This window comes from Symsagittifera roscoffensis, chromosome 3 (assembly GCF_963678635.1).
Source record: "Symsagittifera roscoffensis chromosome 3, txSymRosc1.1, whole genome shotgun sequence".
Classification (NCBI taxonomy): domain Eukaryota; kingdom Metazoa; phylum Xenacoelomorpha; order Acoela; family Convolutidae; genus Symsagittifera; species Symsagittifera roscoffensis.
The window spans coordinates 22570995-22592657 of NC_087064.1; the positions used below are offsets into that span (position 1 = coordinate 22570995).

At 34.3% G+C, this 21663-nt stretch overlaps 1 protein-coding gene across 1 annotated transcript in view; it reads right to left on the minus strand.

Moving 5' to 3' along the window:
- Window positions 1-12947: 12947 nt before the first annotated feature.
- The window catches only part of LOC134842821 (uncharacterized), a 235648-nt gene continuing 226932 nt past the window's right edge, over window positions 12948-21663 (minus strand). The window contains exons 6-9 of the mRNA XM_063859316.1: window positions 21013-21095; window positions 17455-17812; window positions 16711-17298; window positions 12948-13468 (exon numbers count right to left, since the gene is read on the minus strand). Of these exons, the coding sequence (XP_063715386.1) occupies window positions 13221-13468; window positions 16711-17298; window positions 17455-17812; window positions 21013-21095 (1277 nt within the window). The 3' untranslated portion in view covers window positions 12948-13220. The remainder of the gene's footprint in view (window positions 13469-16710; window positions 17299-17454; window positions 17813-21012; window positions 21096-21663) is intronic.

The window sequence follows — 21663 nt, forward strand, 5'->3', positions numbered from 1 at the left end:
GGGTTTAATAGAAAATGATTAGCTAAAAGACTTTTACAGCCATTTTGAACTAAAAATTTCAAAGATTTAAAACAATTCCTGCAAAAAATTTTTAAAAAACAAAAACTTTTGTGAATATCTTTCTAAGAACTTTTCGAATAAAAAGCGTTCTCCGATTGGCCTATTTCACTGTGACTGAAGAAGTTGGCTTTAGTTCAGATTCTCCTTAGATCTTTTCATAACACCACGCAGAAAATTAACAACACTAGTTTTTAGAAAAATATCTTTCTTATAATTTTTCGAATAAAAATTGTTCTCCGATTGGCCTATTTCACTGTGACTGACAAATATGGCTTTAGTTCAGATTCTCCTTAGATCCTTTCATCACACCACGCAGAAAAACAACTACACTATTTTTAGAAAAATTACGCTATTCTGAAAACTTGCCTTTTTTTCCAGAACATGGTCTGGAAAGCCGGTGATACATGCAAAGCAACAGGCTATTCTTGTTTTTATATGGAAATGATTCGATTGTTTGAAAACAATAGAAGTAAACGTCACTCTTTTTCTTCTTCTTGTTTAAACAATTGTCGTCTGCTGCTCGATTAAGCTGTCTAAATAAAAAGAAGGGAGATCTAACTCCTTGATTCGTCGGTTCCGAATTTTAAGCGTTTTTGAGATCTTAAAAAGTTTTTCATCAGTTTTGACATGTTTCAGCTTGTTTGTTTTCTCACTTTTATATGCTTTGAAGTCTTTCAGTTTTTTTTGGTTGTCAATTGTCACTGATTTGCAAGTAAATTAGGCAGTGTTTAGCTCTAGAGTTGAAAGAAACTCAAGAAACCTTGCACCAAGTGAAAAACTTGTTAAGTATTATCGACAAAACAGAAGACATTTTTTAATTTTTCTTGAAAAGGGGATAACCTTGAAATTTGCGATTCGAACGACTTTAAGAAATTTTCAAAAGTTTGACCAGGTGTCGAGTAAAAATGGTTTAGACTTTTGATTTAAATCTAAATTCGAGCGAGTAAAACAAACACGTTTATTAGAAAATGATAAACTTAAAAACTTTTACCGCCCTTCTTGGACTAAAAAACCAAAGATATAAAACACATCCTGCAAAAAAACTAAAAAAAACTGTTGAATTTTTTTTTCCAATTTTTCGACAAAAAAAGCGTTCTCCGATTGGCCTATTTCACTGTGACTGACGAATATGGCTTTAGTTCAGATTCTCCTTAGATCTTTTCATCACACCACGCAGAAAAACAACTACACTATTTTTAGAAAAATTACGCTTTTCTGAAAAACTTGCTTTTTTTCCAGAACATGGTCTGGAAAGCCGTAGATACATGCAAAGCAACAGGCTATTCTTGTTTTTATATGGAAATGATTCGGTTGTTTGAAAACGATAGAAGTAAACGCTACTCTTTTTCTTCTTCTTGTTTAAACAATTGTCGTCTGCTGCTCGATTAAGCTGTCTAAATAAAAAGAAGGGAGATCTAACTCCTTGATTCGTCGGTTCCGAATTTTAAGCGTTTTTGAGATCTTAAAAGGTTTTTCATCAGTTTTGACATGTTTCAGCTTGTTTGTTTTCTCACTTTTATATGCTTTGAAGTCTTTCAGTTTTTTTCGGTTGTCAATTATCACTGATTCGCAAGTAAATTAGGCAGTGTTTTACTTCTAGTGTTGAAAAGAACTCAAGAAACCTTGCGATTATTGAAAAACTTGTGAATTATTATCGACAAAACACAACACATTATTCATTTTTCTTCAAAAGGGGATAACCTTGAAACTTGTGATTTGAACGATTTTTAAAAATTTTCAAAATTTTGACCCGGTGTCGAGTAAAAATCGTTTAAATTCTTGATTTTAGTCTAATTTTGAGAAAGTAAAGCAAACAAGCAGGTTCATTAGAAAATGGTAAGCTAGAAAACTTTTACCTCCATTTTTGGACTGAAAAAATCAAAGACAATTCCTGCAAAAAATAAAAAAAACTAGAAAACATTTGTGAATTTTTTCTTGTGTTTTTTTGACAAAAACCGTTGTCCGATTAGCCTATTTCGTTGTGACCATCGAATATGGCTTTATTTTAAATTCTCCTTAGATCCTTTCATCACACCACGCAGAAAAACAACTACAATTTTTTTTCACGAGAAATTACGCTATTTTCAAAAAAAAGCTCGGAAAACGGTCGGAACAGCCTGTGCTTCATACACGGCAACGGCTATTCTTGTTTTTATACGGAACTGATTTGATTGATTTAAGTGAAGTAAATTTCATTTTTTATTGCTTCTTCTGTTTGAACAATTTTCGTCTGCTGCTCGATTATGCTACCTAAATAAAAAAGGGAGATCTAACCCCTTGATTTTTCGGTTCAATGGTTTGAGCGTTTTTGAGATCTTGAACTTTTTGATCTCAAAAACGCTTTTTGAACTTTTCATCATTTTTGACAAATTTCAGCTTCTGTTTAAACTCTGAATTTTATACGCTTTGAAGTCTAGTTTTCTTTCGGCTGTCAATTGTCACTGATTTGAAAGTAAATTAGGCACTTCTTAGGTCTAGTGTTTAAAAAAAATTCCAGAAATTTTTACATTGTGAAAAACCTGTAAAGTATTATCGTCGAAAGACAATTCACTTTTTGAATTTTTTGAAAATGGGGAGAGCTTAGAATTTTTTTCATTTGCGATTCAAACAACCTTAACAAATGTTTAAAAGTTTGACCCGGTTTCCAATAAAAATGGTTTGAGTTTCAAATTTTTAGTCTACTTTCGAACAAGTAAAGCGAACAAGCGGATTTAAGAGAAAAAATAAGCTAAAAGACTTTCACCGCCATTTTTGAACTAAAAAAATAAAAGATACAAAACAATTCCTGCAAAAATTATTATCAAACTAGAACATTTTTTGAAATTTTTTCGCGTATTTTTTCGACAAAAACCGTTCTCCGATTAGCCTACCTATTTCCCTGTGACTGCCGAATATGGTTTTATTTCAGATTCACCAGAGATAATTTCATCACACCACGCAGAGAAACAACTACACTATTTTTTTACAAAAATTTACTTTATTTAAAAGAAAAAAATATTACTCTTTTTATTGCTTCGGTTTAAACAATTGTCGTCTTCTGCTCGATTAGGATGTCTAAAAAAGAAGAAGATCTAACCCTTGGTTTTTCGGTTGCAAGATTGAAGCATTTTGAGATCTTAAGAAGTTTTTCATCATTTTTGATGTTTCAGCTTTTGTTTTGTTTTTAATCTTATACGCTTTCAAGTCTTTCAGTTTTCTTTCGGTTGTCAATTGTCACTGATTTGAAAGTAAAATTGCAGTGTTTAGCTCGTGTTAAAGAAATTCAAAAAAAAATTGCACATTGTGGAAAACTTGTAAGCTAATATCGACGAAACACAAAACATTTTTTGAATTCCTTGAAAATGAAGAGAACCGTTTCTTTTTCGATTCAAACGATATTAACAAATTTTCAAATGTTTGAACCGGTGTCGAGTAAAATGGTTTGAATTTTATATTTTTAGTCTTTTTTCGAGCGAGTAAAGCAAACAAGCATGTTTATTAGAAAATGATAAGCTAGATAACTTTTACCGCTTTTTTGGACTAAAAAACTAAAAGATATAAAACAATTCCTGCAGAATCAAAAAAAATTGGAAAAATTTTTTGAATTTTTTTCTAGTATTTTTTCGACAAAAACCGTTCTCCGATTAGCCTATGTCACGGTGACTGTCGAATATGGTTTTATTTCAAATTCTCCTTGGATCTTTTTGTCACACCACGCAGAAAAATTTCACTATGACTGTCGAATATGGCTTTATTTCAAGTTCTGCTCAGATCCTTTCATCACACCACGCAGAAAAACAACTACACTATTTTTTTTTAAAAAAAATACACTATTTTGGGAAATTTGTTTTTTTTTCAGAATATGGTCTGATCAACCTGTGCGTCATGCACAGCAAAGGGCTATTCTCGTTTTCATACGGAAAGTATTCGATATTTTGAAAAGAAGTGAAATAAACGTCATTTTTTATCGCTTTTTCTGTTTAAACAACTGTCGTCTTCTGCTCGATTATGCTGTGAAAAAAAGAGGGAGATCTAACCTCTTGGTTTTTCGTTTTCGAGATTCAAGCGTTTTTGAGATCATAAAAAAAATTTCATCAAAATTGACATTTCAGCTTTTGTTTTGTTTTTCAATTTTATACGCTTTCAAGTCTTTCACTTTTCTTTCGGTTGACAATTGTCACTGATTTGAAAATAATCTAGGCAGTGTTTAGCTCTAGCGTTTAAAAAAAAAATCCAGAAATTTTGTGCACAGTGAAAAACTCGTAAAGTTTTATAGTCGAAACATAATACACTTTTTGAATTCCTTGAAAATGGTGAGGACTTAGAACCTTTTCCATTTGCGACTCAAACGACTTTCACAAAATTTAAAAGTTTGACCCCGTTTCCAGTAAAAATGGTTTGAATTTTACATTTTTAGTCTATATTCGAGCAAGTAAAGCAAACAAGCGGGTTTAATAGAAAATGATTAGCTAAAAGACTTTTACAGCCATTTTGAACTAAAAATTTCAAAGATTTAAAACAATTCCTGCAAAAAATTTTTAAAAAACAAAAACTTTTGTGAATATCTTTCTAAGAACTTTTCGAATAAAAAGCGTTCTCCGATTGGCCTATTTCACTGTGACTGAAGAAGTTGGCTTTAGTTCAGATTCTCCTTAGATCTTTTCATAACACCACGCAGAAAATTAACAACACTAGTTTTTAGAAAAATATCTTTCTTATAATTTTTCGAATAAAAATTGTTCTCCGATTGGCCTATTTCACTGTGACTGACAAATATGGCTTTAGTTCAGATTCTCCTTAGATCCTTTCAACACACCACGCAGAAAAACAACTACACTATTTTTAGAAAAATTACGCTATTCTGAAAACTTGCTTTTTTTCCAGAACATGGTCTGGAAAGCCGGTGATACATGCAAACAACAGGCTATTCTTGTTTTTATATGGAAATGATTCGATTGTTTGAAAACAATAGAAGTAAACGTCACTCTTTTTCTTCTTCTTGTTTAAACAATTGTCGTCTGCTGCTCGATTAAGCTGTCTAAATAAAAGGAAGGGAGATCTAACTCCTTGATTCGTCGGTTCCGAATTTTAAGCGTTTTTGAGATCTTAAAAAGTTTTTCATCAGTTTTGACATGTTTCAGCTTGTTTGTTTTCTCACTTTTATATGCTTTGAAGTCTTTCAGTTTTTTTTGGTTGTCAATTGTCACTGATTTGCAAGTAAATTAGGCAGTGTTTAGCTCTAGAGTTGAAAGAAACTCAAGAAACCTTGCACCAAGTGAAAAACTTGTTAAGTATTATCGACAAAACAGAAGACATTTTTTAATTTTTCTTGAAAAGGGGATAACCTTGAAATTTGCGATTCGAACGACTTTAAGAAATTTTCAAAAGTTTGACCAGGTGTCGAGTAAAAATGGTTTAGACTTTTGATTTAAATCTAAATTCGAGCGAGTAAAACAAACAGGTTTATTAGAAAATGATAAACTTAAAAACTTTTACCGCCCTTCTTGGACTAAAAAACCAAAGATATAAAACACATCCTGCAAAAAAACTAAAAAAAACTGTTGAATTTTTTTTTCCAATTTTTCGACAAAAAAAGCGTTCTCCGATTGGCCTATTTCACTGTGACTGACGAATATGGCTTTAGTTCAGATTCTCCTTAGATCTTTTCATCACACCACGCAGAAAAACAACTACACTATTTTTAGAAAAATTACGCTTTTCTGAAAAACTTGCTTTTTTTCCAGAACATGGTCTGGAAAGCCGTAGATACATGCAAAGCAACAGGCTATTCTTGTTTTTATGTGGAAATGATTCGGTTGTTTGAAAACGATAGAAGTAAACGCTACTCTTTTTCTTCTTCTTGTTTAAACAATTGTCGTCTGCTGCTCGATTAAGCTGTCTAAATAAAAAGAAGGGAGATCTAACTCCTTGATTCGTCGGTTCCAAATTTTAAGCGTTTTTGAGACCTAAAAAATTTTTCATCAGTTTTGACATGTTTCAGCTTGTTTGTTTTCTCACTTTTATATGCTTTGAAATCTTTCAGGTTTTTTCGGTTGTCAATTGTCACTGATTTGTAAGTAAATTAGGCAATGATTAGCTCTAGAGTTGAAAGAAACTCAAGCAACCTTGCACCAAGTGAAAAACTTGTTAAGTATTATCGACAAAACAGAATACATTTTTCAATTTTTCTTGAAAAGGGGATAACCTTGAAAGTTGCGATTCGAACGACTTTAAGAAACTTTCAAAAATTTGACCAGGTGTCGAGTAAAAATGGTTTAGATTTTTGATTCTAATCTAATTTCGTCCGAGTAAAACAAACAGGTTTATTAGAAAATGTTAAACTTAAAAACTTTTACCGCCATTTTTGGACTAAATAACCAAAGATATAAAACACATCCTACAAAAAACTAAAAAACTGTTGAATATTTTTTCCAATTTTTCGACAAAAAAGCAAAAGCGTTCTCCGATTGGTCTATTTCACTTTTTTTTACGAGAAATTACACTATTTTGAAAAAAAAAGCTCGGAAAACGGTCGGAACAACCTGTGCTTCATACACGGCAACGGCTATTCTTGTTTTTATACGGAAATGATTTGATTGATTGAAGTGAAGTAAATTTCATTTTTTATTGCTTCTTCTGTTTGAACAATTTTCGTCTGCTGCTCGATTATGCTGCCTAAAAAAAAAGGGAGATCTAACCCCTTGGTTTTTCGGTTCCATGGTTTGAGCGTTTTTGAGATCTTAAAAAACTTTTCATCATTTTTGACAATTTTCAGCTTCTGTTTAAATTCTGAATTTTATACGCTTTGATGTCTAGTTTTCTTTCGGCTGTCAATTGTCACTGATTTAAAAGTAAATTAGGCACTTCTTAGGTCTAGTGTTTAAAAAAAATTCCAGAAATTTTTACATTGTGAAAAACCTGTAAAGTCTTATTGTCGAAAGACAATTCACTTTTTGAATTCCTTGAAAAATGGGAGAACTTAGAACTGTTTTTTTCATTTGCGATTCAAACGACCTTAACAAATTTTTAAAAGTTTGACCCGGTTTCCAGTAAAAATGGTATGAATTTTAAATTTTTAGTCTACTTTCGAGCAAGTAAAGCGAACAAGCGCGTTTAATAGAAAATGAAAAGCTAAAAGACTTTCACCGCCATTTTTTAACTTAAAAAATAAAAGATACAAAACAATTCCTGCAAAAATTATTATCAAACTAGAACATTTTTTGACATTTTTTCGGGTATTTTTTCGACAAAAACCGTTCTCCAATTAGCCTACCTATTTCACTGTGACTGCCGAATATGGCTTTATTTCAGATTCACCTGAGATATTTTCATCACACCACGCAGAAAAACAAATACACTATTTTTAGAAAAATTACGCTATTCTGAAAAACTTGCTTTTTTTCCAGAACATGGTCTGGAAAGCCGGTGCTACATGCAAAGCAACAGGCTATTCTTGTTTTTTTTTATGGAAATGATTCGATTGTTTGAAAACGATAGAAGTAAACGTCACTCTTTTTCTTCTTCTTGTTTAAACAATTGTCGTCTGCTGCTCAATTAAGCTGTCTAAATAAAAAGAAGGGAGATCTTACTCCTTGATTCGTCGGTTCCGAATTTTAAGCGTTTTTGAAATCTTAAAAATTTTTTCATCAGTTTTGACATGTTTCAGCTTGTTTGTTTTCTCACTTTTATATGCTTTGAAATCTTTCAGTTTTTTTCGGTTGTCAATTGTCACTGATTTGCAAGTAAATTAGGCAGTGAATAGCTCTAGAGTTGAAAGAAACTCAAGCAACCTTGCACCAAGTGAAAAACTTGTTAAGTATTATCGACAAAACAGAATACATTTTTCAATTTTTCTTGAAAAGGGGATGCCCTTGAAATTTGCGATTCGAACGACTTTAAGAAACTTTCAAAAATTTGACCAGGTGTCGAGTAAAAATGGTTTAGATTTTGGATTTTAATCTAATTTCGTCCGAGTAAAACAAACAGGTTTATTAGAAAATGATAAACTTAAAAACTTTTACCGCCATTTTTGGACTAAATAACTAAAGATATAAAACACATCCTGCAAAAAACTAAAAAACTGTTGAATATTTTTTCCAATTTTTCGACAAAAAAGCGTTCTCCGATTGGTCTATTTCACTTTTTTTTACGAGAAATTACACTATTTTGAAAAAAAAGCTCGGAAAACGGTCGGAACAACCTGTGCTTCATACACGGCAACGGCTATTCTTGTTTTTATACGGAAATGATTTGATTGATTGAAGTGAAGTAAATTTCATTTTTTATTGCTTCTTCTGTTTGAACCATTTTCGTCTGCTGCTCGATTATGCTGCCTAAATAAAAAAGGGAGATCTAACCCCTTGGTTTTTCGGTTCCATGGTTTGAGCGTTTTTGAGATCTTAAAAAACTTTTCATCATTTTTGACAATTTTCAGCTTCTGTTTAAATTCTGAATTTTATACGCTTTGAAGTCTAGTTTTCTTTCGGCTGTCAATTGTCACTGATTTAAATGTAAATTAGGCACTTCTTAGGTCTAGTGTTTAAAAAAAATTCCAGAAATTTTTACATTGTGAAAAACCTGTAAAGTCTTATTGTCGAAAGACAATTCACTTTTTGAATTCCTTGAAAAATGGGAGAACTTAGAACTTTTTTTTTCATTTGCGATTCAAACGACCTTAACAAATTTTTTAAAGTTTGACCCAGTTTCCAGTAAAAATGGTTTGAATTTTAAATTTTTAGTCTACTTTCGAGCAAGTAAAGCGAACAAGCGCGTTTAATAGAAAATGATAAGCTAAAAGACTTTCACCGCCATTTTTTAACTTAAAAAATAAAAGATACAAAACAATTCCTGCAAAAATTATTATCAAACTAGAACATTTTTTGACATTTTTTCGCGTATTTTTTCGACAAAAACCGTTCTCCGATTAGCCTACCTATTTCACTGTGACTGCCGAATATGGCTTTATTTCAGATTCACCTGAGATATTTTCATCACACCACGCAGAAAAACAAATACACTATTTTTAGAAAAATTACGCTATTCTGAAAAACTTGTTTTTTTCCAGAACATGGTCTGGAAAGCCGGTGATACATGCAAAGCCACAGGCTATTCTTGTTTTTTATGGAAATGATTCGATTGTTTGAAAACGATAGAAGTAAACGTCACTCTTTTTCTTCTTCTTGTTTAAACAATTGTCGTCTGCTGCTCAATTAAGCTGTCTAAATAAAAAGAAGGGAGATCTTACTCCTTGATTCGTCGGTTCCGAATTTTAAGCGTTTTTGAAATCTTAAAAATTTTTACATCAGTTTTGACATGTTTCAGCTTGTTTTTTTTTCTCACTTTTATATGCTTTGAAATCTTTCAGTTTTTTTCGGCTGTCAATTGTCACTGATTTGCAAGTAAATTAGGCAGTGTTTAGCTCTAGAGTTGAAAGAAACGCAAGAAACCTTTAACCAAGTGAAAAACTTGTTAAGTATTATCGACAAAACACAATACATTTTTTTATTTTTCTTGAAAAAGGATAACCTTGAAATTTGCGATTCGAACGACTTTGAGAAATTTTCAAAAGTTTGACCAGGTGTCGAAAAAAAAATGGTTTAAATTTTTTATTTGAATCTAATTTCGAGCGAGTAAAACAAACAGGTTTATTAGAAAATGATAAACTCAAAAACTTTTACCGCCATTTTTGGACTAAAAAACCAAAGATATAAAACACATCCTGCAAAAAAAACTAAAACACTGTTGAATTATTTTTCCAATTTTTCGACAAAAATGCGTTCTCCGATTGGCCTATTTCACTGTGACTGAAGAATATGGCTTTAGTTCAGATTCTCCTTAGATCCTTTCATAACACCACGCAGAAAAATAACACCAATTTTAAGAAAAATTACCTTATTTCGGAAAAAAACTTGTTGTTTTAGACTATGGTCTTAAAACCTGTGCTTCATGCACAGCAACGGGCTATTCTTGTGTTTATACGGAAATGTTTCGATTGTTTGAAAAGAAGTGAAGTAAGCGTCACTTTTTTATTGCTTCTTCTGTTTAAAAAATTGTCATCTGCTGCTCGAGTATGCTGTCAAATTAAAAAGAATGGAGATTTAACCTCTTTGTTTTTCGGTTCCGCGGTTCAAGCGTTTTTGCGATCTGGTTATAATTTCATCATTTTTGACATGTTTCAGCTTGTTTTGTTTCTCATTTTTATACGCTTGAAAGTCTCAGTTTTCTTTTGGTTGTCAATTGACACTGATTTGAAAGTAAAGTAGGCAGTGTTTAGCTCTAATGCTTAGTTTAAAAAGTTCATGAAACTTCGTACCTTGTGAAAAACCTATGTAGTATTATCAACAAAATTCCTTGTGAATTCCTTATTAATGGGGAGAAACTTTTCAGTTGTGATTCGAACGACGATAACCAATTTTTAAAAATTTGTTCGTGTCGAGAAGACCTGGTCTGAAATATAGTCTAATTTTGAATTAGTAAAGCAAACAAGGCCTCATAAAGACTCCGGGAAAATTAGTTTTGGAAGTTAAATTTTTGAAATTTTATAGCTAATTTATGATATATTACTCGAACCAATCCGATGATTCATGGTACCTGATTTTGCGAGTAAAAATGGTTTGAATTTTAAATTTTTAGTCTACTTTCGAGCAAGTAAAGCGAACAAGCGCGTTTAATAGAAAATGATAAGCTAAAAGACTTTCACCGCCATTTTTTAACTTAAAAAATAAAAGATACAAAACAATTCCTGCAAAAATTATTATCAAACTAGAACATTTTTTGACATTTTTTCGCGTATTTTTTCGACAAAAACCGTTCTCCGATTAGCCTACCTATTTCACTGTGACTGCCGAATATGGCTTTATTTCAGATTCACCTGAGATATTTTCATCACACCACGCAGAAAAACAAATACACTATTTTTAGAAAAATTACGCTATTCTGAAAAACTTGTTTTTTTTCCAGAACATGGTCTGGAAAGCCGGTGATACATGCAAAGCCACAGGCTATTCTTGTTTTTTATGGAAATGATTCGATTGTTTGAAAACGATAGAAGTAAACGTCACTCTTTTTCTTCTTCTTGTTTAAACAATTGTCGTCTGCTGCTCAATTAAGCTGTCTAAATAAAAAGAAGGGAGATCTTACTCCTTGATTCGTCGGTTCCGAATTTTAAGCGTTTTTGAAATCTTAAAAATTTTTACATCAGTTTTGACATGTTTCAGCTTGTTTTTTTTTCTCACTTTTATATGCTTTGAAATCTTTCAGTTTTTTTCGGCTGTCAATTGTCACTGATTTGCAAGTAAATTAGGCAGTGTTTAGCTCTAGAGTTGAAAGAAACGCAAGAAACCTTTAACCAAGTGAAAAACTTGTTAAGTATTATCGACAAAACACAATACATTTTTTTATTTTTCTTGAAAAAGGATAACCTTGAAATTTGCGATTCGAACGACTTTGAGAAATTTTCAAAAGTTTGACCAGGTGTCGAAAAAAAAATGGTTTAAATTTTTTATTTGAATCTAATTTCGAGCGAGTAAAACAAACAGGTTTATTAGAAAATGATAAACTCAAAAACTTTTACCGCCATTTTTGGACTAAAAAACCAAAGATATAAAACACATCCTGCAAAAAAAACTAAAACACTGTTGAATTATTTTTCCAATTTTTCGACAAAAATGCGTTCTCCGATTGGCCTATTTCACTGTGACTGAAGAATATGGCTTTAGTTCAGATTCTCCTTAGATCCTTTCATAACACCACGCAGAAAAATAACACCAATTTTAAGAAAAATTACCTTATTTCGGAAAAAAACTTGTTGTTTTAGACTATGGTCTTAAAACCTGTGCTTCATGCACAGCAACGGGCTATTCTTGTGTTTATACGGAAATGTTTCGATTGTTTGAAAAGAAGTGAAGTAAGCGTCACTTTTTTATTGCTTCTTCTGTTTAAAAAATTGTCATCTGCTGCTCGAGTATGCTGTCAAATTAAAAAGAATGGAGATTTAACCTCTTTGTTTTTCGGTTCCGCGGTTCAAGCGTTTTTGCGATCTGGTTATAATTTCATCATTTTTGACATGTTTCAGCTTGTTTTGTTTCTCATTTTTATACGCTTGAAAGTCTCAGTTTTCTTTTGGTTGTCAATTGACACTGATTTGAAAGTAAAGTAGGCAGTGTTTAGCTCTAATGCTTAGTTTAAAAAGTTCATGAAACTTCGTACCTTGTGAAAAACCTATGTAGTATTATCAACAAAATTCCTTGTGAATTCCTTATTAATGGGGAGAAACTTTTCAGTTGTGATTCGAACGACGATAACCAATTTTTAAAAATTTGTTCGTGTCGAGAAGACCTGGTCTGAAATATAGTCTAATTTTGAATTAGTAAAGCAAACAAGGCCTCATAAAGACTCCGGGAAAATTAGTTTTGGAAGTTAAATTTTTGAAATTTTATAGCTAATTTATGATATATTACTCGAACCAATCCGATGATTCATGGTACCTGATTTTGCGATGAAAACAATATTGCGATGAAACCTATAATACACCCAAATACAAAGTTCCTCCACAACTGCAGCTGAACTACTAGCCCAACGTTTTCTGGACTTCCGCAGACCTTTCCTCCTCCTTCTGGCATTTTTTGATCATTTTGCTGATTAGGCTGTTTACTGTTGAGACATTGTCTTCCATTCTTGATCAGTTAGTAACAGTGAACGATTGAAAGATTAAACTCGTTTGTAATTCCAAACCGGGCGATGCAACTGAAATAACATTTTATCTATCAGACAAGTAAGTTCAGTTGAACTGATTTCACCTCAAGTAGTTGTAAAATAAAACTACGATCACTTAGCCTTGGAACTGTGAACACTTTCTAGGACTCAATTAGTCCATAGGTTGTCTGGTTCGCGTGCAAATAGGATTCTGGTTACAAGGAAGAGATAACATAGTTTAAATTCAGAATCATGCATCCACAAATTTGCGAGACATCTAGTCTATTCTTAAACCCAAAAACACAATTGAACATGAACGGCTACAATGAAGAGTAAAAAGATAAAAGCAAGTTTGGTCGATCAAATATATTGCGAGTTACTCCCAGTATTGTACTGTTTAAATCTCTTCTGTTAGTCATTTCGTTTGACCCAACACATTCCATCATACAACTTTTGATTCCTCAATGTACTGCATTTCCTTGAAAGACTCAACGTCCTTGGCCTTGAGGCACTACAGCTCCTCCCGCCGTTGCCGGGTTCTGCTGGGAATTCATGGCTGCAATATATTGGGCATACATCTGGGCATACATGTCGTTGCTGGAATTGGGTTGTCCTGAGGCAGCAGCAGCCGGATTGCCCATCACTGCACCACTGGGCATCATACTACCTGCAGGGTTCACTCCTCCTCCGAATCCGGCAGCAGCTGGGCTACCTTGGGCTGGAGACTGTTGATATCCTGCAAGGCAATAATTCTTTTTAAATTCATAATACTCATTGTTACTGCAGGATTTGAAATCGTTTGGCTTTTTGGACTCGTCAAGGTTCTTTGGGGCTATTTTAAGTTTCAACAGCTATTCCTCAAGACAATTGCTTTTAAATGTCAAAATTAAAAAATGACAACCAACAGTACAGTATGAAAAATGCCAATGAACCAAAATTTCAAACCTCTTTGAATTTCCCGAAAGTTAAATGATTGTCTCTTTTCAACAAAACTAAACCAAATGAAACAGGACTAATAAGGTATTAAACTAATTAGGCACGCTAAAATTTAGTGGTATTTTTTAATTAATGCGTTAAACGCAGTGATGACCCTATTAACGTCGATTACAGAATATAATCCTCAAAATTCTATAATACTTTGATTATAGTATTCTATAATAGATTTCCTAAAAAATTGGATTTGAAAAAAACTCGTTTTCAGAGCTGAAACTTTATTTCAATACGATGTTATTATCAAACGAGTTTTAAGATTTTCGGGCAAAATCTTGTTTCTTCTGTCAATGGATAAATAGCCCGCCCTCGAAAAGACTCTTTCAGCTACATCCGGAGAGGGAAGTATGCTCAGTAGGCTTCTGGACAACTTCCTCAAAAAAGGCCACTGAGTACTCGGCTGGCGGAAAAATTCAAAAGATGTACATCTTTCATCAGTGTGTGTGAGATAAGCAGTCAGCTCTGTTTTGAAGGAATCGATACCAAAATGCTGTGTAACTGTAAGTTCGTCTGAAAACACTGCATCGAGATCGTTCATCTCGGGAGACACAGCAGAAATTTCCGAGCCAGCTATAGTATGGGCCAGTGAAAGTAGATAACGGTTTCCTTTTTCATACTCCGTGCTTGACAGTTTGTTTCTGTCACTTCGATTTGGGTTGAGAAGGGTAGCTGCATAAATGATATCAGAAAAAGTTCTGAACCTAGAATTCCGGTCCATGAACCTGAGCACAACTACACAAAAATTGCGCGCAGTTTGATGGATAACATCCAGTCTAGAAACACGGTCAAGAGCAGTTTCGACTTTTCTGACAGTGGGCAATACTTGATCAGTTTCAGGGTTGGAGGTTTCGAAAAATTTGCCGAGTACAGTCAATTTCAACAGCACGTCATGTCATGCATACTTTTGATAGCCAGGCCATCAAGTTCTGAGTAGGTGCTTGGCCGCTCTAATCTATGTGTCGTCACCAGGTCTTGATTGCGATGAAGAAATTCTATTTGACGAAAGTGTCCATACCATCGAGTTTCCGAAAGCGTTGGACCACTATTTGACCGACAGAAAGTATAACTTGAACAACGGGTTGATAGTTTTCCGTAAGGAAAGACACCAAAATAACAAGAATATTGTTACCTTTGTTGTCTTTCCAATGATCCAATTGCACCCCATAATGATAGGCTCCTTTCAGGACGCTCAAACAATACGTTTCCATTTTTTTCATGTCTGACTCTACGGTTTTATAATCGGGTACAGATGACAATTTCTGAACAGCTTGAAGAAACCCTCTGTTTGGTTTGGATCTGAAAATATTTATTGGTATAGTTGTCTTGGAAAACTCTCTGACCATTTCCAATCGTGAAGCGTTAACGTCATTTGTCAGCGTTCCCATGCTGGTTATAAGTAATTGATTTGATTCGTTGAAGAAAGCAGGGTTACACCTTTGAATATGCCGTTCAGCTCCAGTAAGAAAATTACTACTTTTAACTCCTTCCAAACTTTTGTTGCAATTTGTGCACTTGTAACACTTTTCAGATGCCATAAACTCAAATGCTGTCTCCAATTTTATCCGTTTTGCCAATTTAGTTGGTGCCATTTCAAACACTGGAGCAAAAACGAGCAAAGATAGGTAGTTTTTGCAGATAAAAGGATATGCAACGAATGTTATTTTATGTGTAACTTACACAGTGTAAGCTAAAAGATATTGCAGATAAAAGGATATGCAACGAATGTTATTTTATGTGTAACTTACACAGTGTAAGCTAAAAGATGAGATTTCAAGTCGTCAGCCAATGAAATATTAGCTACTTTGATCAGCGCTCGGCAATAGCTGTGATTATAGCGTTCTATTATAGTAATTCTATTAATAGAACAGACGTGTCAAAATAGCGCATTATGATAGCCACGCTATTATGGACTATAATAGAATACTATAATCTGGTCATCACTGGTTAAACGGTAGAAAGTGAAATTTAAAAAAATGAGTGAGATTGAAAATGAGTGGTTAAAAAAAATAAACCCAAAAAGCAGCTGATTAATTTTTTAAGCCCAATAAATATCGGGATTTTGAAATTTAATGGCACTTACTCTGAACATCTGCATCAGACAGACAGTCGGGAAAATGAAAAAAAAACAGTTTTCAATTTTCGAGTATTAAAGAAATAATACATGACCTTGATCTCTTCAAAAAAAATCTAAAAATTAAAATTATGCTTGTGCCGTTCCATATACGAGACCTTTAAACTTGTGCCATTCCATAGCAGAGTAAGAAATCAAAAATCAAACAGCAAAAAAAATTTGAGCGTGAACAAATTTTAAGACTCTCCTGAAACAAAAAAAAATCATCAAGACCTAAAAAAAAGTATCTTCACGACTCATTAATTCTTTTTAAAAACCTGACAAACATTCATACTTAATATAAAACTAATAAAATTACTCCAAGCTGTATGATCACTTCTTTGTGCCTCTACAAGGCATTCAACGACGCAGAAACCTCCATTTTCAAGCTCGAAATATAGGTCTACTTCGACATTTCAGTTGCTCCTCAAGCTCAGCCCTGGTCAAACAAGCTCATGCAGCATGTTATTAAAAAAGAACGACCTTAATGAGTGTCTTAATTTCGTTCATTGACACTTAATAATGGCAAACGGTGAACAACCTTGGAGAAAAACGGTGTTAAAACGTGTACAACGTCAACAAAAACGTGAATTTTCAAGAGGAACCAAACACGCTTCATTGCGGAAAACTCCTGCTTCTGTAGACAATTTGTGAATAAAAATAGTCTCCAGAAAATCATTTAAATGATTTTTTTTGGTAAAAACCAAATCCATGAACTGCATAATAGATAGGAAAAAAATTGATGCGGATCAAGATGCACATGCGCGGTGCATCTGTGACTACAAAGATATAGCGAGGAATTTCGAATTAACTGTAGATACCAATAACAACGTTAAACGACTTACGTTGCTCCGAGCGACTGTGAAAATGTGATGTACCTTGAAAGTTGAACGCATTGGCAGCAGCCGCAGGGTTTGTAGCATTAGCTTGGCCGGCAGATGAGGCGCCTGGAGCACCTGCCACGTTGGGTGGTGGCACTCCAACAGGTGCTGCACCTCCCGATGACCCCATGGCCGAAACAGTAGACTGGCTTGCGTTCTGATTCTGCTGCTGGTATTGCATTAGGTAGTTCTGGTAATTGGCTGCTAAATCTGCCTGACTTGAAGCTGCGGCTGGGTTGGCAGCTGCCGGGTTCGATCCCGGGGTCCCTTGCGCTGCACCACCTTGAGCTTGTAAAGACGCGTACCATAACTGTGCATACTGATTGTAAGCAGCTGCCTGTGACTGTTGGCTTCCAGGGTTTCCGCCAGCACCTCCCTGCATAGCAGCAGCCATGTTGAATCCTGCAGGACCACTTCCCGGGACTCCTGCGGCAGCGGCTTGAGGGTACTGCTGCTGAGGCTGCTGGCCTGCCTGAGCTCCGGACTGGCCAAACATATTAGGCATCATTTGGCTCTGTTGTCTGCTGGAGTCCCCAGCTCCTCCAGCACCACCTTGGGCGTTAGACTGCTGGTACGATCCAAAGCCTGTGCAACACAGATAACATATTATTTAACCCTTTTTGCTGTGACATTTTGAGTCATCGTGGTTTCAAACAGAGTCGAACCTGGTATGTTCAATAAAATCTATCAACAGCAGTATATAATAGCAACATCAACATGTCATCTATACAGCAAACTCACCAGGATAAGCGCCTGGGAAAGATTGCTGACTAGGTTGTTGCTGAGACTGATGTGACCCCCCGTAGCCACCCTGGCTCCCACCACCACTCTGGCCATCATAACCGTAGCCTCCTCCGGCCGATGAGCCCCCACCCTGGCCGTAACCACCACCGCCTCCCCCACCATAGCTATTTGGCCCACCGTGTTGTTGTTGCTGCTGATGATGATAACCCCCACCGCCTCCATGATGATCCCTACTCCCTCCTCCGAATCCTCCTCCTTGCTGCATGAAGCCCTGCTGGTGTCCTCCTCCCCCTCCCGGTCCGTCGAAGTTCTGCCGACTCTGTCTGTCTCGGTTGTCGCATCTCTTAACCTCCACCTGCAAGAAAAAGTAAGCTATAGAACCCAGAAACTTGAATTCTTGAAACTCATATTTCAAAATCTAACCAACCGTGGGTTCTAATATACAAAAAAAAATGTACTAACCTGTTCGCAACCTCAAAATCAGTTTCAAAAATCGAAGGAAATAATAATATATAACGTTATAATATAATTTAACTTTGGATGATTTGAAATTTTCAGATAATCTGTATAACAAATATAAACAGTAATTTATAGATACTTTATATATCTAATTACGTTCTATTCAAATTAAAATTATCTAAAAAAAAATCAAGCAAAATATTATTCAAATACGGTTATTTGATTTCAACCAACATTTTATCGAAATTATGTAAGTTTAAGCAAGCGAAACGAGTTGATTATTCGTTCATTAACGCTTCAAATCTACCGTTCATTGAAACAAAGTTTGACAGAAAATTTTTCGAACTTATCTGAAGTAAATCTGATTTTTATTTTATAACAGCAAACAGAAAGTAGTGTCATTAAATTTGCTTCGCATAAGCTGCAACGTTGAGTCCATAAATAAAACTAAATGATTTGATTTCCGGAAACGATTGAAAGAGGAGAGAGGTGGGGTGTGGTTGAAACTATGCGACGAAACACTCACTGTACCATACACCACTCGAAAATTTCGTTACAGATTATAAGTAGAACTTAAAGTATCATGTTTAGCAAAAGAGATACCCCGTAATTCTCATCAATTTAATAATAATTTCATAGCCCATTTTAAAGACAAAACTTTGAAAAGATGCAAAACTACTTCAGACAATGCTTTAAATAACAAAGATGTTAAATGCTTCAAGCCGATAAGAGTAAATAAACGAATTCATAATCTCATCAGAACATTGTTGTTAAAGCTGTATTTAGGTTAATTTGAAACCATTAGATAAAAATTAAAACGACTATTCAAATCAGAACAACATTGCACGATTTTAATTGGAACTTGGCAAAATTATACGATACAAAATGGAGAGACTCAACGAAATTGAAACAGTTAAGTTTTAACCTAACACAGCGAAGAAGCCGTTTGATACCAATTATCTAACTGAGGGAGTGAAATACTAAATTTTTTCAAATGATTTGACTGATAACTTTCGATGAAGCTAAACCGGCTCTTTTCCACTTTTCTCACACCTTTCAAACTTGCTACTTTTGAGCTGTTTTAGATGTTACGCGCAATTTTACCTTGTTAAGTATAAATATGTTCAAAATTGTTAGCTTAATCAATATGCCAAATTTCATTGGATTAAGACGATGTTAACATAGTTTTTCAAAATTGAAATTCAGGGGGAAGTGTAAAAGAGCCGCTAAATCTTGTCGTTTTTCCCGCTATTCTCAATTACAAAGCCTGCGGTAATTAACTGCTTAATAAACATACAGCCAATTAAAGGTGTCAACGGGAAATCTAAGCCCACATTGAAATTAAAAATCCATAATTTTTATGCGCCAAATTGACTTTCGTGATTGGAGAGCTTTATTAGGCTTCAATTTGGCAACCTGATTTTTAAGTGAACTTGAAAAATGAAAATTCAAGCCACGAAAAATTATAATTCTGAGAGAAAAACCAGCCTTCAAAATGCTCAAACAGAGTTGGAACCGGGCCTGAAATTAAGGCCCGGTTGCTTCAGGTCCGGGATGGGAAACAAAAACTGCAAGCCCGGGCCCATTTTAAATGAAATCACGAATTTCGTACAAAAAGTAAATTGAAAATCTTGAAGTGAAGTGTGAAAGGTGTGAATTTTTTTGAAAGTCAGGCCACGGGCCCGGTTGCTGAATCAAAAAATGAGACCCTAGCCCGACCCGGCCCGTAAAAATCCCGGGCCCAGTTCCAACTCTGTGCACAACACTTGGAAACTAGGGATTCAAACCAATTACGTGCGATTTAAAGTCAAATGCCTTCAAGCACGAAGTCCCATGTATCTTGTATACATTTTCGATCTCTTTTAAAACGTAGTAAAACCCAATGGTGGCAAAAAAAGACCAAAAACGACAAAACAGGCCAAAATTAAAGGTTTTGACCAAAAAATTCCGTTTTTTCAGCACTTTTTTCTTCTCAAATGCAGTATATATTGGCGCTGAAGAGGCCTTTAAAAAAATTATAGGGTCGATCAGACAAAAATGGATGATAATAGAAAATAACGAAAGGGCTACCCTCTAAATCCGCAATTGGAAATAACCATCATCAAATAGAAACTAAAAGAGTATACGGCATGCTGCTTAAACTGTTACGCAATGCAACTTTTATACCAAAACCGTGCAATGAAGTAGGCGATTTATATAAATAAAAAAAGATCTGGTAATATAACACAAGGTCTTGCGTAAATAAGGAAACAACGCAACAAACTCCGTCTTTTTTCAGTTACTTTTACTTGAAGGGCACCTTTACCGAAATGGAAATATTATTTTAATATCGAAAACCTATTTTAACACAAGCGAATTTACAATACGCACCTAAAAATCGCATATACCGGTAGTTACTAGAAGCCAGCAGTTAAATTTTAATTTTCAAGAAATTGAGCACAGCAGCATCACAGATAATCAAGTGATTTTGTTGAACAAGTTATTAACGAAAAAAACTATATCGCAATCCCAATCAACTGTAAACATAAGAACGGCCAGTGACCTCTGGAAAGGGCGCTTTTTTAAACGCGTTCTACTCTTACTCAGGAAAATAAAATACATGCTATAACTGTACTATTAGTTCTGTTTATATCCATATACACATCATTTGAAGACATCACTTTGATTTTAATGATTATGATCTCCCCTAAAGTGACAAATTTCTAACGGAAATCAAAAGCAGATTTATTAAATCGACAATGAGAGAACTGAGCAACTGTATATCCATGAGCAAATGAAAATGGCTCAAAAAGCCTACTATTGCAAATTAAACAATTCATTTCCGACTAATTTAGATTAAATGCAGTTGAATTAAAAATGAAAATTTCCAATCAAGGATGTTTAGCTACACGTTTTACCTATAAATAATTGAACTAATCGAATATAATTAAATAATAAATGAATAATTTCGAACGATTCTAAAAAGAAGGATTTGAGAGAGGCGACCTAAAATCAAAGATGTTTACTCAGTCAACAGACACGGGATATGTATCTGCTAAAATCTTTTGAAATTATTTTTGTGGTATCAAAGGTAGTAGTAATAACAATAGCGGATACTTTTTTGCCCATTATGTCCTGGAATCTCTTCGTGGTCGCATTGGCTGCCCCTTCCTCAGACTCGAAGGTGAGAAACCCGTAGCCTTAAACGACACACACGCCACAGTCACAACACAATTCGTTTGATGAGAACAAGACTTGTCGATAGTCGAGCGAATCGAGTGCTGAAAAGGCCTGAAAACATTCTCGCAAACACATGGGTTAAACATTATAATATTTACCGCAATCGTGTAGCAACAGAACAAGGACTGATTTAAATTTGCATTTCTGACTCAAATCGTAAAAGACCAATAACCAACCACCCGATTTCACATTTGTTTGCCTTCATTATTAGTTATATTGAAGTTATCATTAAATTGGACCACAAACCCGCACATTTTTTGAATGAACTTGAAATCAACGCGAAGAAAACGATTTTTGTATGAAGACAATTTAATAAAATTTACCAAAGATAAACGAAAATCTAGCTATTTTTAGATAATTCCAGGTTTAAACACTGATTAAAAAGCAATCAATATGTTAAATTGAATCTTTCATCCACCATTTTGAGCACTAAAACGTAAACCAAGGTTCATAGATAAATATCATGGTTATCAATAATTTTGAGTAAATTTTTATCTAATGGGGAACATAGTTAATTTTGACAGCAGA